The sequence below is a fragment of the Athene noctua genome, chromosome 3 (genome assembly GCF_965140245.1).
Source record: "Athene noctua chromosome 3, bAthNoc1.hap1.1, whole genome shotgun sequence".
In the NCBI taxonomy this organism is placed as follows: Eukaryota; Metazoa; Chordata; class Aves; order Strigiformes; family Strigidae; genus Athene; species Athene noctua.
This window is the reverse complement of record NC_134039.1, coordinates 40770564-40789727: the sequence shown is the minus strand read 5'-3', so window position 1 is coordinate 40789727 and position 19164 is coordinate 40770564. Positions and strand designations below refer to the sequence as shown.

At 36.2% G+C, this 19164-nt stretch overlaps 1 protein-coding gene across 1 annotated transcript in view; it reads left to right on the top strand.

Annotated features, from left to right (window-relative positions):
- LRRIQ1 (leucine rich repeats and IQ motif containing 1) overlaps positions 1–19164 on the top strand; it is a 117098-nt gene that overhangs the window by 28246 nt on the left and 69688 nt on the right. Inside the window, exons 14-17 of the mRNA XM_074901483.1 lie at positions 1882–2058; positions 9804–10280; positions 13740–13878; positions 16425–16544. Coding sequence (XP_074757584.1) covers positions 1882–2058; positions 9804–10280; positions 13740–13878; positions 16425–16544 — 913 coding nt within the window. The remainder of the gene's footprint in view (positions 1–1881; positions 2059–9803; positions 10281–13739; positions 13879–16424; positions 16545–19164) is intronic.

Here is a 19164-nt window from a genome sequence, read left to right as displayed (position 1 = left end):
ACTTATTTTCACTCCCATGATCCCTGTAGGTAATTTCATGAATAAAATTCAGTGACTGTGACAATATTTTAAATTCCCATTTGCATTGTTTTAATTCCCACTGTTTTACAGAACTGTTATTTCACTTGTAACCTGGAGGGGAAAAGCTTTCTGAATTCCAATTTAACTATAAGAACTGACACTTTAGATTGCTTGACCCAGTATAGCTTTTATGATTAGACAAGAGATTCATTTGTCTAAAGGATTTAAAGTATGGGATACTATAAAATATGGATTTGCTGAATACAGCATTGACCATAACTTCAGGCAATATGTTCCAGTGAACTTTACATAACCTCTTGATACCAACAAAGGAATTAGTTGTAAAATTTCCCAATCAGTTTTGTACTTTCATGTCCAGCCAGTGATAACACCAACAAAAGTGAAGTAGTAAAAAACTGCTTTTTAAAAATTAAACCCTGGGATCAGTCTGAGCACTCCTAGGGGAATGTGTTTCAATGCTGTAATGATTAATAGAGCCTCTTAAGTGACAGAATATTCACCAGGAAGTTTTCACTAAATGAAATATTGACTCAGCCCGTCACCAGGAGAAACCCAGCTGGAAAAACTAGTGTTGAGATCCCATAGCTCTAAGACACGATACTTCCAGCATCAATGAACTTTGATACGGCACTTTTTTGAAGTATCGCTATTCAATATCAGCTTTGGTGATTTCTCTCTATGTCTTCAGGGACTCTCTATCTAAACCCATTGTTTTATTCCAAATGTATTTCAGACATGTTATTCTTACATTAATGGGCACTAGAGAAGCAAGATTTTGTATTTGTAAAAAACTAATACTCTGTTCTATTGAGATACATTTTGGAATATTATAACTCATTCATAGCGACTTTCTCTGATTTTAAACTTAGTGTATATTGTCTGAGCTGAGAAATAGTTCTCTACCTTCACAGTGAATAGACAGTGAGTTCTAAAATTTTGCAAACTGTATTTATTTTAATAGTAAGTGGACTTACAGCCTGCAATAAGTATTCTTTCAAAAGTTCTTAAATGTTACTTAAAAACTAACAATGAAAATACTGAGTGTCGATGTATTGATTTAAATTATTTTGCAGTTTTGCAACTTTCAACTAATTTGGTCAGGTATAAGAAATAGGTGAAACAAGATTGCAGTACTAGATTATATTTCACAATAGCCTAGAAGAGAGAGCGCTGATGATACTGGTTTTTTAAGTTGGTAGATAAATTTCTCATATTTTTTCTTGCATCAGTGGCTCAACTGTCTCTTTCATAGCAAGGCAATGTCATCTCTACTGTTATCTCTTTCACTGACCAAATTCAATATTTCAAAAGTAATTTTTTTGCCTGTCAGTCATACTGAATATCATATTGCTTTATGTGGTACATGGAAGTGGTAAAGGGAGTAAGACTGACAATGTTTAGTATTCTGTGCAATTCTTTCAATGGGTCAAGAAAATCAGTGCTGTATCTTAATCCAAATCTTAGTTTGCTGTGTTGCCTACTAATGAAATGTATTACAGGTGTCTATGTACAAGTGTGTCAGATTTTCCTGTTATCGTTTAAGTAGGTAAAATGCTGGCTGTGGTGGATTGAGAATGTTGGCATTGACCTCCCTGGGGTCAGTATTTCAGTAGTGGCCATTATAACAACAAAGATATTAAGAAATCTTGCTAAGTTCTGTTGTTTATGAAGAATCAAGTTTTAGTTAATATATTAACATATGAAGTAAAGACAAATATATACAAATATGTAGAGAACTATCATCATGTTCTGTCTTGTTATATGATTATACCAATAAAATGGGAGTTTTAGCATTAGGATTTTTTTGTAAAACTAATCATGACTTTTTTTTTTTCTAAGGGCTTCATTGTCTAAGGTCCTTCCTAGTTTACAGTTTCTTGATGGTGAAATTTTAAACTGTCATACTTTGCCCACAACTGAAAGAATCAAAGGATCAGAATTAAGAACTTTTCTGGAACTTTGTCAAGTTCAAATTGAAGAAAATGATCTACTGAAAAAAAGGGCTGCTGAACTGATGTATGTATTGTGAATATAAATTTCATTCAGAAATGTTTTCATCTATTCTTAGTGTAGTTCTTGGTGTCTTATGAATTTTACTTAGGTTTTTTGCCTGGAAAGATATTATGTTAAACCAGAGATTAGAGTCATTGACTTCAGCGCAAAGAATATTTTAGATATTCCGGTATTCAAATATGTGGGCCTTGACTTTTTTTTTTTTAATTTAAGTTTGAGAAAACAAGTAGTTCAAAACCTTCAGTTAGTAGTAGTTCATTGAATTCATACACACAACATCGAAGAGTGATATTGAAAATAAAATAATCATATTAACGTGACTTCCAGCTTTAGCTTAATCAAACCTAGTTTGGCTGTTGGTGCAATGTGCTCTACTTTTTTCCTGCATTTATTTTCCATGTCTATATTATTCACATTCAAAATGACTGCAAAAGATTTAAACTCTTTTCTTTTAAAGTAGTGGATTAGATTTTTCTGTTTACAGGTCTTTGATTTTGTCGTACTTACTACCTTTATCATTATTACCATGGTTAATTCTCCGGTGACTTCAGCTTAGACATTGAAAACAGTAATTTATCATTCATACCTGCTATCTTTGCTTTGCTTTGCAATATCTAAATAGCTCGAACTTCTCATGTTTTTGCACTTGGTAATATTGCATGTTTTCTTCTTTGTTAGTTCCTTTTCATTTCCTATCAGGTTCACAATATCCTTGTAGTCCTTTTAATATCCAATTTGTCTGCTGGTTTTGGAAAAATCATTTCCTTGATCCTTCCAGGTACTGAACATTATCCCAGAGCAGGTGAAGCATGTGATGTCTGTCAATTTAGTTTGAACTTCTCCATGTGTACTTTGTTGGTTCAGGAAAAGTACCACTTTTTTTCAGAATCTAGCTGTTTTGCGTTTACACATAAGCCTGTGTATCCATGGTGTCCTGTTACTACCTAACAGGTTATTACATCGATGTATTATTGGCTGTTACTAGGCTGCAATAAAATCTTCATAGCTCACAAAACAGATTTATTTGAAAAGAGGTTTCTGTTAAGAATTAGATTGAAAGTAGTTTGGGACAAATGATACAGTGCAGTTTTTTTATGACAGATGTAATGTCTAAGTGTCTCCTAGAACCCATATATTTCTCCATTAAACCCTCAAGATATGTCTTCTCCAATTCTGTGATTTTTGGCTTCTGGTTTGCAAGTGAGAAGCTGATACTTCCTAATCTATTTACCATTTTGAAATAGTGTTCTTTCCTTTCTTTTTCTTAAAAGGAAAAAAGGAGATGAAAAAAAGTCCTCCTTCTCCTTTATGGTGGAGAAAGTTTTCTTATGTCTGAGATTTAGGGCCTGTTTTGTCAGTATCCTTTACAGAAAAAAATGCCAATATATAATTAGGATATGACTTGCAAGAGAGCTGTAGTAGAAACTAAGAACCTAACTTTCGCATACATTTCTGCAAGATGGTAAAAAATGGGAGGGAAAGATGATATTCACAAAATATAATGGTTTATTTAACCATGGTGTACATGAATGGATGGCTAGACAGGTAAGAAATTTGTTGGGTAGTCAAGCTCAGACCATCCATTAACTATTAGTAGTTAATGGCTCATGCTACTTTCTGGGGGCTGACTTGTCCTTTTAACATCTTTATCAAAGACCTGGAGCAGGTTATGGGGTGCACACTTACCATGCTTGCAGATGACAATTTGGAGGAAACTGTTTACATGCCTGAGGGCAGGGCTGCTATTCAGAAGCGCCTAGGCAAGCTGAGGAGGCAGACCAACAGGAGCCTTGTGAATTCAACAAGGAAAAATGCAAAGTTCTTTATCTTGAAAGGAGTGACTTCTTGCAACAATACAGACTGGGACTGGCTGGTTGAGAAATGTCTCTGCTGAAAAGGACCTTTGGATCTTGGTAGGTAAGAAACAATGTGAACCAGCAGTGTACCCTGGTATCAAAGAAAGTTAAGAACATCCTGGGCTCTATGTACAGGAACACAGCCAGTAGGTTGAGAGGAGTTATTATTTCCCTCTCTTCAGCCCTTATTAGCTCACACCTAGAATACTGTGCCCCATATTTTGGGTCACCAATATATAAAAGATATAGATAAACTGGAACAAGTTTGATGCATGGCCCGTAAGATGGTCAGGGTGTTCAAGCACATGCTCAAGAAGACAGAGCCAGGCTGCTTGCAGTGGTGCATGACAGGAGGATGAGCAACAAGAACCTAAGCTGAAACAAGGGAAGTTCAGACTGGTGGGGAGGAATTGATTCCACCCAGTAACTAGCTACCCGCCAGCTGCTTGCACACAACTCTCCCCACAAGCAGGATGGGAAAGAGAATAAGAAGATCAGAAGCAAGAAAAACCTATGGACTGAGATAAAGAGATAAAGACAGTTTTTCTGAAGGAAAGAGAAAAAAGAATATTTTTTTTTTTTAAAAGAAAGCAAACCAGGTGATGCAAGCAATAACTCGACACCTCCCACCAGCAGTCTGATGCCCAACTGTTCTCTAAGAGTGGCTACCTTCGAAAGACTCCGCCCAAAATTTTATTTCTGAGCATGATGCTATATGGTGTAGAATATAATTTTGGTCAGTTTAGGTCAGGTGTCTTGGTTGTATCCCTTCCCAGCATCCTGTCCTACTTGCTGACTGGGACAGAGAAGATCTTGAGTCTTTCCAAGCACCATTCATCAAAGCATTAGTGTTGTATCAATACAGTTTCAGTCACAAATCTAAAACACAGCACCATATGGGCAGCTGTAATGAGAATTAACTCCATCCTAGCCAAATCCAGTACAACTAGACATAAGAAAATACCTTTTGACTGTTAAGACAGTGATGAATTGTACCAGGTTGCCCAGAGAGGTTGTGCAGTCTCTGTTCTTGGAGCTTTACAAGAACTGACTGGATAAAGCTCTGAGTGATCTCATCTAATCTTGGAGCTAACCCATCTTTGAAGTAGAAGGTTGGACTAGAGAACTCCTGAGATTCCTTCAGTTGAGAATTTTTCTATGATTCTGTGTTTGGGAAAAGCAATAGTGGGAAGAAGGAATTATGTAAACATCTTTCCTGAATGTGTGGTTTAGATGGGGACGGGGAGAGTTGTGGATTTTTCTAAGGTTTTGAGAATTAATTCGCAATCTTTTAAATCGGTAACTTTGACATAGTTGAAGAATCTTGTATCAAATTTGGTCTTAAAATTAATTTCTTCTGTATTAAAGCCCTCTATGTTTTATTTTGTCAAAAACTACAATTTATGGATGACTTGAAAACCGTTGAAAACTGTAGTTCATAAAAGGAGCTCTAAACTTGTTTGTATATAAGCCTTAACAGCACAGCTATTATATGTACATACTGCAATACTTTGACTGAATTAATGTGACATTGCTAAAGAACAGGCCAACAATAGAGCAAAATTCTGTCTGTTTCACATCTTACTAAGTTATGAGCCCCTGTAGGTGCGACCTCAAGTATGTAAGCTGCCAAAAGTAATCACTGCTTACTTCCCTAATCCATGTTTCATACACCACTGCTGCCCAATTAAATTGTCTGTGCTGTTTCTGCCTGCAATTTCACTGTTCTTGCCATACTTAAGAAAGAAACATATTTGAAAATTAAATTTCTCTGTTCTAATAAATTCTTTCTGTCACATAATCTTTACATTTCTTGTAGTCAGTAATCATATAAAAAAATACTATGACAGCTTGGCTGCAGTAATTTTCTTTCAGTCATCAGATATGCAGATGTCTGGCTAGTGGAACCTGGACTTTATAAATACTGTATGTATAATACAGTGAAAATGACAGGAATTTCATAAATGATATTGCAGGAGAGACTATGTCAACAGTGATGTCTTTCATGTGTTTGTAAGGGACTTCTGTAACCTGCAGCTGAACATCAGTAATGATGCTTATGGAAGTCTCCCTGAAGACAAATTAGTTTTTAGCACACTTTACAAATAAAAGCTCAGTTAAAACTGGAGTGTACTATTTGAATATTCCATGTATCAGAATTATAAAAATCATAGTAGAGCCACAAAAGAGAAACATGACATTAAGGAAAATTTTAACTAGCACACAGAGGGATGGAATATTATTTATGATTTAGCTGCGAGGGCCAGGAGAAAACTGCCATTGCTGATTAGAACCAACTTGTTTGTCCACTGACCATTTTGCCTCTGAGAGGTTTGTTCTGCTGACTTTTCTATTTTTACTGTCTCATTCTGACAAAAAGATGCTCTTTGAATAATGTGGCAGTCATTGCAGATGCAATTGCAGTAAGAAATTCTATACAAAATGAGTCAGCTTTGTAAAGAAGCTTCCACTGCCACTTTAAACTTTCTGAGTAGCAACATTTTTACTGATTTAAACTCCACTAAAAGGACTTTAAGGATGAATAGCTTGTCCTTTTCCATATCTGTTAAGTCAGCCTGTGCATGGGTCCTTACACTTCCCAGGTGGTTTCAGTGGGGATTTGCTCCTTGCCACCTCTACTCTTCCCGCTCCAAACATTGCATATGAAACTGAGCAGGATTTGGTCTAATTTTACCAAAAAGACAGTGATGGATACTCTTGGTGGACTGATTTTAGGACTGAAGTTGTAGCAGTCATTAAATGCCTGACTTGAATTTCCAAATAGATTAAAATCTGATTCTAATACTTTCATCTTTCCTCAAAGTCCCTCAAAAATCCTAGCACAAGTTAAGAGGTATCTTTTTGGTAAGAAAACTACAGGTATGCTGTAGCATATGCTCTTAGCATTTGTTTGTGAAACATTTTTATATTGCTACGAAAGATCGATTTCTTTTCTGGCTTATCCCTTTCTCCCACTGCAAAAGCAGTACATCGTTTGTGGCTATGCTAAAATTTACATATGGCATAAATTACTTTCACTTGTTAAGATCAAAATAAAGCTGTGGGTCACGATTAAACATGAGGGAATGTGCTGGTCAAAGCTGGAAACCATAAAAATTTTGCTGTAGCAAGACTGCCATATTAATCTACATTTCATTACATATTAAGCAGCCAGGCAGCATGGGTACTGGTGCTTCCATCAGGATGATCCCATTTCTTGTTTTGTCTAGATGTCAGTTTATGCTTAAAACCTTGGTTGTGTCTGAACCAAGAAGCAATTCCAGAAGAGTTAGTGTGTCCACACCCCTTGACCTATAATGCCAAAAAAATCTGAACGGCAAACAACCAATTTACATTAACTGAAAAGGAAATATTGTGGTATCAGAAGTCTTAGTACTGTCATATTTCTTACTTTGTCTTCTCTCTTTCCTCATATGTGTTTTTTCCATTAAACAAGTAAATCAGTCCTGCATATTTTCCATTATAGCATCTTCCTTTCTGTAGTTTGAATAAGCTGTCTTCAGAAGCACAGTCCTTCTGAGACACTGCGAAAGCTGAAGTGCATTGATAGGATAGCTATACCCCAAGCTTATTGAATAATTCTTTTTTTTTTCTCCAGAGATGTCTGAAATCTCTGTTCAATTAAGGGAACCACCAAGCTGATTGCCACCTAACATTCTGGCCCCATCTTAATATTTTGTGTCTGTGCTTTGGAGGAGGTTCACCTTTGCAGGAGAAACCCCAATACAGTTTCCAAGCCACTTCTTTGCTCGTAATTCTCTGAAATGTCACTACAACTTCCTTTGTCATTTCTGGAAACTTAGGCTGATCTGACTGCCTAAAAGGAAAGACACTTTTACACAGAGGGCAGCCTAAAAATCATACGAGATCAGAGTGGATTGACAGGGAATGTGTCAGCTGGGAGATAGGATGAATGCCCACAGTGACAAGAGTGTATTTTGCAACCGCTGCTTGGAAAATCTGCCCAAAAGCAGCTTCTATGAAAAAAGTAATACATGATCCCAGGTGAACACACAGTTACTCCCTGCCTGAATTTTCAATTGCCTTCAACCTCCCCTCCCATTTCTGCTTGCCACATTCATAGCCACTGGAAGGGTGAAACAGCTGCTCAAGATGCCCCTGCAGCTGTCAAAGAAGAGGATGCACAAGTATCCTACTCTGGTCACTGTTACAGCGTTTCATTTTTGGGTTTTGAGAATGAACAGGTATACTTAGGATATACTTCTCATACAGAAGATTATTATGTCTAATATAGAAAACATTCTGGGTTTCTCTGAAATATCTTAATCCTCAAGCAAACAAAAAACCAAACAAAACTAAAACCAAAAGAAAACAAAAGGTGGGAATTGATTGTGGGGCTTTTTAAAATATTTTTTTTTGTCTTCCTTCCAAAGTATGTTTTGTAGAACTTTGGTAATGATCTTGTACCAAATTTATCTTCTTAAATACTTTAACTAATTTAAAGTATTTAACTGAGGTATTTAATTAATGCTTTAAGTATTTCATGTTGAAGAAATGAGTATTCTTGCTGTGTAGTAGGAGACAGCTAGAATTTGTTAGATCCTTAAGCAAATATATACATTGATTTAAATATTTTTAGAAGATGTCATATTCGTGGAATTAACAGGAGTACGAGTAATGTTGTGTAATGGTCAATCAAATGTCCAGCTAATGTACAGCGAGTCATGTAATTAGCCTGCGTGGATTTGGCTTCCAAGTTAGCCATTCATATTTTGTCCAATAGCACTGAAGTTGCACTAACAGAGGAGAAGTTGGAATCTTTTTTACTCTTGTAAGATCTGATTCTGTGTGTTCTTAAAAATCTAAAAAGTTCTTAGATGAACTTCACTAGAGGAAATAGTTATATAGGTAAAGATTCTTTTCACAATAAAACCTTATAAAATCTTCACCTTTCAAGAATGATGAAGGAAAATTCTGTTATTCAAACTGTAATCTTAGGACCTGATTTTTTCCAGACTTCCAAGAGAATTGTTCTTATTGCTACTTTTTCTCTTGGATTGCTGGCCTAGCATTGACTTCATGCTCCTCTGAAAATAGCGCCAGATTACAGATCTCTGCATCTATCTATGCTATGGAAGGAAAATGTTTTAGTGATTCCAAAAGTACCTGCTACCTAATATGATGAACAAACACTGTCCAAATAGACAGCTTTCTGAATCTGTAACAATTCATTCATATTTGCCCTTACCCATCCTCATCATTTAGATGGTGTAGCACAAAGAACTAATGAAAGCCTGGCTTTGTAGATTAATGTAGCTTCAGTCTAGCACCTTTCCTTATACTGATACAAATATCTGTACTTAAAAGTTTCTGTTTTCCTAAATTCTCTCTAGTCATTGTGGTTTGTTGGTTTGAATCTAAGTTTGGGTTTTGTTGCTGTAGTTCTAATCTGAATTTTAAAACTGTTATTTTTATATTAGCTTTCATAGTTTCCAGATAAAATTGGATTATTAAGGCTATTACCAGATTTATAACAAAATTACCTCAAATCCTCTAAAATTTTCATCTTCATATGACTCTTAACTGCACAGAAAATTAATAGTGAAGTGCGTGCTCTACTGCCTATTTCAAACAGACTGAAACATTAAAACCCAAAAAAGTCGGAGTAAAATAAGCAATCTATTATATGTAAGTATATTTTAAATACTGCCAAAAAAAGAAAAATGCAATTAAGATTTATAAATACTGAAACTGGTTTTCAGTCAGAGTAACTACTATTCACCATAGGAATATAGAAACATGTAAGGATACTTGAAAATGCAAGGTAGTTTAGGAAATAGTAGAGGGAATATATACTTTTAAAGAGCATTCTTACAGTCTGAAATGTAAAAACATTTTGTCTTTTTTCAGAATTGCCTCTTCTATTGATTCTGCAAAGGGGCAATGCTGGTATTTTAATCAGTTGATGAAACTTAGTATTAAACACCGATATGCACATGAGTATGGTGAACTAAACATTACTGACAGAGATGGACCAGAAGCACTGAAAAATCATTTAAAGCAAACATCCACTGGCTGCCTACAGGAAAATAACCTCTTTATCATGGGTGCGACAGAAAATAAACAGGACTTGTTGGATCCTTCCAAAAGATGGATTACTACTGGCCATATTCAGGCCACATTCATTAACTCCTCCATACCTGTGCACCAAAAGGAAAATAAAGAGTATCAGAGAGTGAAGCAGAAGAACATTGAATCTTGTATTAATTACAGTGGGGAGAACAAAGGCAACAATAACATATCAGCCCAACTCACACTGCAGCAATCAGTGATAGCAGCAAGTAATATGAGAAGAGATCTTCAGCACTTTGAGAATGATACAGAAAGGTAAGACAGATGTCAGATAGATTATATGGATAGGCAATAGGAGTGGGGATTTCTTGTTCAAAACAGCAGCACAGAACTTGTAGTAAGAAAACAATATTTTTAAGCTTATTAGACAATGAAGAGTTATCTAAGGTGATGCACGCTAGACTTTCATATTAACAGCAATCCTTTGTGGTATTCTGTCAGCTGATATTTTAGAATATAGTTATGTATGTACCTAAAATATTTTTAAAATTCTATATAGTAAGAGAATTTGAAAACGTTTCCTTGATCTCCTACCTTTTCCTTCTTTTTTTTTCAATATATTTATGACACAAATTCAATGACACATACAAAGTTAGGTATGAAAATGCTGGATGGTTTGCAGGAATTTTGGGGAATGTAGTTTAAACTACAAACTAGTGTAAGGCTTTTATGCTATACTATTCATCAGTCATTCAAGATTCATCTGTGTAGAATTTACATTCAGTATCATTTAGAAGGCAACAGGGAAAAGTTGCTTAAATCTACCATCTTACTCCCTTGACCTTAGGCCAGTCTCCTGCTGTTGTGATGACTGAAAAGCTAACAGCTGCCCTGCCCTTGGTACTCCTCCAGCATGCCTCAACCTGCTTCTTAAAAGTAGAAGCAGGGGTGAGGGGCCAGTTCATGTTCTGTGCCCCCAGATATTCTCCGACATGAAACAGACTGGTTTATTAACTCTTTGTAATGCATTTGCTGCTGATTTGTATGGTTCTGGATGGACAGTCAGAGAAAACAGAAACTGAAATTTTTATCCTAAAGATACAAAAATTCAGTTGTGATTTCATAAGAATTCAGTTTCAAAAATACATCTCTTGAGAACACTATGAAGTGCAAGCATGGAAGGTGTGCTTCTTCATGCTGTTTAGACTTAGGTAAATGAGCAGTAGTGCTTAACAGGTACTTAAAACACTAATAATTTGTCATAAAATTTAACATTCAGGAAGACCATAGAATTGATCATTACCTCTCAGGAAGTGGAAAGAAAGAGTACAGTAGTCTATTATGGAAGATGAATGCTTCAGAAAAATATTTTTGAAATAGTTCATTTAGAATTTTTCGTTAATATTTTAAATGTATTCTGTAAGTCGGTTGTATAAGTTCTCTTCAATGCAGAATACAAACCATCAGAGGGTTTTTTGGTGTTTTGTGGGGTTTTTTTGTTTGTTTGTTTGTTTTTAACTCAGCTACTGCCTTTTATAGATTCAAAGCTTATAGATAAACTGTGTTTTGGATTGGTAAACTTAAACACATTTTAGGAAAAATATAATTCTGGCTTAACCTCCAAAGTGCTTTTTTTCTGAAAAGTACCCCTCTATTTTAATAGATGCACTGCAAAAGGAAAGAAAATATGTAAAGATTGGGGGAAATTTAGATGTCTTTTCTTAAACCTACTGCCGAACAGAAATGATAATTTTGTGGAGAAAAGGATTCCAAGATTGTAAAGTCATAATGCAGACCTGTCATTAAACTTCACAGAATCACAGAATCATCTAAGTTGGAAAAGACCTTGAAGATCATGTAGTCCAACCATTAACCTAACACTGACAGTTCCCAACTACACCAGGTCCCTCAGTGCTATGTCGACCCGACTCTTAAACACCTCCAGGGATGGGGACTCCACCACTGCCCTGGGCAGCCCATTCCAATGCCTAACAACCCGTTCTGTAAAGAAATGCTTCCTAATATCCAGTCTAAACCTTCCCTGGTGCAACTTGAGGCCATTACCTCTTGTCCTATCACTTGTCGCTAGGTTAAAGAGACTCATCCCCAGCTCTCTGCACCCTCCTTTCAAGTAGCTGTAGAGGGCGATGAGGTCTCCCCTCAGCCTCCTCTGCTCCAGACTAAACACCCCCAGGTCCCTCAGCCGCTCCCCGTACGACCTGTGCTCCAGACCCTGCACCAGCTCCGTTGCCCTTCTCTGGACACGCTCGAGTCATTCAATGTCCTTTTTGGAGTGAGGGGCCAAAAACTGAACACAGGAATCGAGGGGCGGCCTCACCAGTGCCGAGTACAGGGGTCAGATCCCTTCCCTGTCCCTGCTGGCCACGCTATTGCTGACACAAGCCAGGATGCCATTGGCCTTCTTGGCCCCCTGGGCACACTGCTGGCTCCTGTTCAGGCGGCTGTCAATCAACCCCCCCAGGTCCCTCTCTGACTGGCAGCTCTCCAGCCACTCCTCCCCAAGCCTGTAGCGCTGCTGGGGGTTGTTGTGGCCCAAGGGCAGCCCCCGGCATTTGGCCTTATGGAAACTCCTCCAGTTGGCCTCAGCCCATGGGTCCAGCCTGTCCAGGTCTCTCTGCAGAGCCTCCCTACCCTCGAGATCAACACTCCCACCCAACTTGGGGTCATCTGCAAACTGACTGAGGGTGCACTCGATCCCCTCGTCTAGATCATCAGTGAAGATGTTAAACAGGAGTGGCCCCAAAACCGAGCCCTGGGGGACACCACTCATGACTGGCCACCAACTGGATTTAACTCCGTTCACCACAACTCTTTGGGGCCGGCCGTTCAGCCAGTTTTTTACCCAGCAAAGCCTGTGCCCATCCAAGCCATGAGCAGCCAGTTTCACCAGGAGAATGCTGTGGGAAACGGTGTCAAAGGCCTTACTAAAGTCAAGGTAGACAACATCCACAGCCTTTCCCTCATCCCATAAGCAGGTCGCCCTGTCGTAGAGAAGGAGATCAGGTTTGTCAAGCAGGACCTGCCTTTCATAAACCCATACTGACTGGGCCTGAGCATCTGGTTGTCCTGCATGTGTTGTGTGGTGGTACTCAGGATGTGCTGCTCCATCAGCTTCCCGGGCAACTTTTTTTCTATCTGTATAAATTAATTGAACATATGTTTAGAAAGCTCAATCACTGAATAAATCTAAATAGTCTGTAATCAGTGCTTGTTAAACAATGAGCAAATTAGAAAATGTACACATATAACCAGTGGTCAGTAGTGTTAAATTGAAGGGTAAAAGTAGGCAAAAGATGAAATTGCACTTTCACAGTTTTTCCTGCCTGCTCCATTGGAGATATTTTTCTCATGCATTTTTCATCATTCTCCAGTGTTTTGGGTTTGGTTTTTTTTTTTTATACAGACAGTGCAGATAAGTGGACCCCTCCAATAGTTTATTCAGTCACTGTTAAACCACTTCTGCTCCTAATCCATCCTTTGTGAAGACTCTTCCACTCCAGTGAATATACAGGGAATAGAGCCCAGCAGAGATCAGTCCTCTTAGATAATTGAGTTTCCAAACTTATGTGATGTGAATATCCTTCAGTGTTTCTGAACATATAAGTCACATCTGGATTGTAATTTCTTAACAGTTTAATGGCAGAACCTTCCAATGCATCGTACTATGTTTTATGGTTATAGTTTGGCAGCTCTGATAATCCAGTTGTACTGGTGAGGCTATGGCACTCATAAAGGTACTTATTTCTCTGTGAGGCTGCATATGACAACATCAGTGATCCAGTCCCTTTGGCGGCAGTGCGATGCCAGAAGGAAAACTGGCTGCACCAAAACAGAGAATCATCAGTTTATAGAAGCTTTGAGACAGAAGCATGAAGCTGCGACACTAATCCAGGTTGGTTTATGGTATTCTCTTTACTTATTTTGCAAATTATTAAGAAAAAAATCTTATTAGTTTTGTGTACTTGTCATCTTCTCTCTATTTTTGCTTATGATTTTGTTAATAGTTTCATAATTAAACATTTTTATTTAATCAGCATAACCTTGATGTTACTAAAAGAGAGCCTTATTTACAAAAAGTTTTAGAGAAGCATAAAAAAATTTTCCTTTTTTTCACCAAGAATTTCCCTGAATTAGTTTTGCTTGATTTATTTCTAGTATTATGTTTAAGACATATTATGCCCATGTTCTTAGTGAGGTATGTCTATGCTATTAAACTGACAGACACTGCATAACTGGTACATCATTTCTGATATCTATACAACTAACTACTCTTCTCATTTCTTCTATCCTACCTATCTATCGCTTTCTTTCTCCCCCCATCTCATCAAAACAGGGTTGCCTCATCCATACTGCCACTGGGAACAGACCATGGCCTAGGCTGTCCTATGGCAGATACTGAGCTAACGGTTTAACAGAATGGATTATGTGCAAGAATTTAAGTTCATGCCTTGGCTCTGTTTAGTTTGGTAATCAGATATAGTATTTACCTGCCTGGTTACCAGGGTTCATGGGTTTTTCTACATTTTTAAGCAGATGAACCCTGTACTGATTTTAAATTTCAAGTTAACTTTAAAACATTCAATATTGTAAGTCTTCTATAAAAATGTCAACAGTGACAAAGTGATTTAGGAGCCTAAATTCCATTGTCAGACTGAAAAACCAAGTAATTCGATAGTTTCTATTCAACAAATGGGCAGTAGCAAAATGTTTAGTAAATGTACATACTAAAAAAAAGGACAAGTACAGAATCGTATTACAGCAGTAAGTTACCTGGGAAGTTGAGCTAAAATTTGTTTCTGGAATATATTGTGTAGCTAGTATATTAACAGTTGATGTCTGTAAACTTATTTAATACATTTTTGACCTTATATATTTGACCTCTACTATATAATAAAATGACGAGTTTCACAAATTAAAATGTGTTTCATTTGTTTCAGACCTGATAATTTTCAAAGTTAGTACAAAAACAGAGTCTTTCCCTATTTATCTCCGGTGCATTTTGTGGAGTTTTAGATCTCTCTTATATCCATCCTTTATATTCAGTCTTTTGTAAATAAAAGTTTAGTCTATTTAGTCTCTTTTCATATTACCCTGTACTACTTTTACTGGTTTTGTCCCTCTCTGAACCTTTACCTCATTCTAACATTTTATAAAGAAGTGACTAGAACTGAATTCCATAGGCAGATATATCACAGGTTTGTACAGTAAGACAGTTTTCATCTTATTTCTTAAGTACTACTAACATATCATTTTTCTTTTTCATCATGACTGAACACTGACCTGGTGCTTTCATAGATCTGTGTTAACAGCTGCCTTACAGTTTATCCTTCTTAATATACCATTACAATTGCTTTTCTCCTTTGCATTTGTAAAAACTAGTTGTATTTGTTAAATGAAATATATTTGTCATTTGGTAACTCAGTAATATCAGGATATTTTATGTGGATGGTTATCAAGATATGTAGGGAAAATAACAACAATGAAATTATAAGAAAGTGGTTCTAATACATTTATCATTTTTATAATAATCAGGAAGTATGTGTGTAAAACCAGTAACCTTTTTCAATAATTTATGCAGTTAAACAATAATTTCCTAAAAATTAAAAAACTAAATGTTAAGCCAGAATATGAGATTTACTCTTCCTGTTTTAGTATCTTCATTGAAAAGCCATTAAATGTGGACATCAATACATCTTTCGGGTCAGAGGAAATTTTTTTGCATGGTGTTTAAATGCTTAAGGCATCTTGAATCTAATGATGTCAAAAACTTATTAGGGGAAAAATTGCTGTCCTGAAACTTAGTTTTCTTAATTTCATCTATGTAATTTTGAAATGTTTTCCTGGATCTGATTCTATGGCTTGGCATGTGTTCCTAACACCCATCCTCTTTTTTTAGCACCTGATTCCTAATGTGCTCCTTTTTCTTAGATATGATTATGGCTACTGGTAATATTTTTTTTAAAAACAAAGATCTTAGACAGTTAAGAAAGAGTAACTGACCTAGGTCGATTGCATGAGATGTCTCGAAGAATTGCCACTTGTAAACTATTAGACATTTAGTACAAGTGTATTTTTATTCTCAGTAATTTGAAAGTTGACACTCAACTTAGTCTTTTATAGCCTTTACTTTCAGTTTATAATAGTCCCTGAAGGAATTGTCAAATAATTAATTAGTTGACCCAGGTTTGTAGTTGAGGGAGTTGCAGGATTCCTTTCTGCTTACTTGTGGAGAGCCTCTTGAGTACTCTGAGCTTTAGACATATGCTGGCATTTAATTTGTCTTGTAGTTTTAAATGTCACATAAAGTTCAAAAAACAGATCATTGAGCTATTAAACCAAGGCCCAAGATGTTTTATCTTCCTAATGGGATAACATAGAGAATCTGGATTTGGGTTTGATCTATGGCTTTGTATAACATGCTTTAAATTTTTTGTTTAGGCATTTTGGAAGGGTTTTCTTTTGCGAAAGAAACTGGCCAGTGCTATTGCAGCTGTTAAAAATGATGAAGTGGAGGATGACTATGAAGTAATAAATGTGGATGATTTCACGTTTTCTGAAGTAAGCACAGTCATTAGCATAAAAACTTAATGTAAAAAATATTACTCTTCTTAAGCAATTGTGAGGGATTTGGAAATAAAAGAAATTTTAAAAGACTACCAGGAATAGAATTATCATGTTGGATGTCCAGAAATAAAGAAGCATTTGATATACACAGCTCATTTAAATGTATTTGTCATGGATTAATTGCTTCCTGCTCTTTGAGATGCTCTGGTAGTTATTGTGCTATTAATGTCACACCCACCAAAGAACCCCATATATTTCTACAGTTAAAGGACAATTGAATGAGTATAAGGAAACAGCTACTTTTTTTCTAAAATGTTTAGCTTTTTAGTATTTTACTAATACATTATAATGTCAGCAGTATTTGAGTGTCCATGTTGTTCATTTTCATGATAGAATGGTAACAATAATATAGCTGAAAATATAGAAAATATAGCTGAGAGTCAGTGTTGCAGAATTCCAATAAAAAGAATGCACCCCCAAAACCAGAGGTGAAACAGTCTTATTAGCTCTTCTTTTGTCTTATAGGTAAAGTGCTAAATGGATCACTAGTCTGAATACAGTAGTAAATTATGAAGAGAAGTATAGTTAAATCAGAAAAAAACATATTTAGATGATCCATGATACACAAAATACAGTAGTTATTGCTAGTAATTTTTACAATTTAGATAGAATTAATAATGTTTTTTCAGTTTCAGAGGATTGAAATTGTCTCAGAAGTTTCCAGTCTAAATAAAAGCAGGATCCGAAGGAATTTGAGGAATAACATTACATTCAAAATGTGAATTTAACAATAATTAAGTAAAAAATAAAAATATCTATGGGATCAACCTTGTCATTCAGTTAGCAAGGAAAAGGATCTTTAAACCAATTTTATCTTTTATAGCTTCAAAAGACACAGTCTATGTGGGAACTTCTAGACTCAGTATGCACAGTAAGGCAGTTGTTGATGACTTACCTATATATTTGTCTGGAGCACTGCTTTCTCTCATTATTCACATTGGTTGGATTTTTTTTTCTTTATTTTATTTTTTTTTAGTGGTTTCAGGTAAAGCAAAAAAAAGAAACTGATAGCAATGTGGCCATTTGAGACCTAAGAGGATATGACTAACAGTTTTCATGAACCCTTGTCTCTGAACGTGCTTATTCAGCTGCTGCATCTTTGCAAGAGCCATTTGTCAATATTCCACTCTAATTTTGCAAAGGAGATTGAAGCAATAGCCCTTCTACTGACAGGATTAAATCCAATTTATTATCACATGTTTGTAGGGCTCATAGAGAGTTATGAAACCAAATATGTTGTTAGTTGGAGCAGTGCAGTTTACAGTTGATCAGTCTTCGGTCATCTAAGTATCAGCCTTCTTTTGCCACCCTGTTCCACTTAGAAAGTAGTTGAACTTTGTATGAAATTATTACCAATCACTTGATGACTTGGAGTAATGTTATTTTTTTCTTCTACCTTTCAGCAGCTATTTTAAGATACATTTTCATAATTACTGTCTTGTTTTATGAGCATGCAAAATGTTTGAGGCAAGAGTCCCAGGAATCATTTGGTAGACAGGAAATGTGTGTGTGTAAACATAGAGATCTGGCTTAAATTTTAGGATTTTTTTTCATTTTAATTTGAAATATATATACAAAAAAGAACAGTCTCATTAGTTGGTGTTCTCTGATCCCTGGCTTCTTTCTAAAATAATAAAAAGCAGAAAGTTGAAGGATTTACTTCTTCACACAGGAAGGAAGTATCTGTTCGTATATTAAAGAAGGAAAATATCCTGTTTTGAATTATTCAGCCAGTAGGGCAGAGTCTTAAATACTGTAATTCAATTGAACTGTTCTTGTTTCACTCTGTTTGGCCCAAATAATCCTGTGGGTTGGGTTTTTTTTTAATTGGTAAACTGAAAACTACATGGGCAGTTTTGTTCCATCTGTCTGTCAGCAATGCAATCGCATTTGGGCAGTTGCTCCTGAGGCCAAGGAGAAAAGGAAGGAGTGGGGAAGGCAGGAAAAAAAAAAAGGCCAGCTCATTCCAGAAAGGCTTGAACAGTATCACCCTCTGGTGTTGCTACACATTTCTTCCTTTTTTTAATTTTCAAATTGTTATTGAGTTTATTAGGAAAGAAATAAAACATGGGTTTAGAGAGGAATCTCAGAGAAAGTGTTTCGGTTCAGATCATGACAGGAAAACCATGAGATGACATTTTAATTTGCACAACAGGCTCAAATGCTGAACTGGGAACTGATATCAGATAAGTTACTCAAGCCCTTAGCTTCTTGTGATGAAAAATATAAGAACATCTGTTTTCTACAGAACAGCGTATGTGATAAATTTACAATGTATATGCCCATGAAGGATATACTTTGTTCAGTGAGTGAGCATCTCAGTGTTCAAGATTAATGGCTGTAACTAGATTTATACCATTCAATATTTGTCATACTTTTTCCTTCTTTTTTTCTTTTTTTTTTTTTCTTTTTTTCAAGCATATTTTTTTTCTGTACTGGAGTTTTACTGTGAGAAATATAGAAATATATGTCTTAACTATAATGGGCCTACACTCTGCCCTGCCTAGCCCAAACTAGCCATCCTCAGCCCTAGGTTGCCTGGTTCCATGTGTCT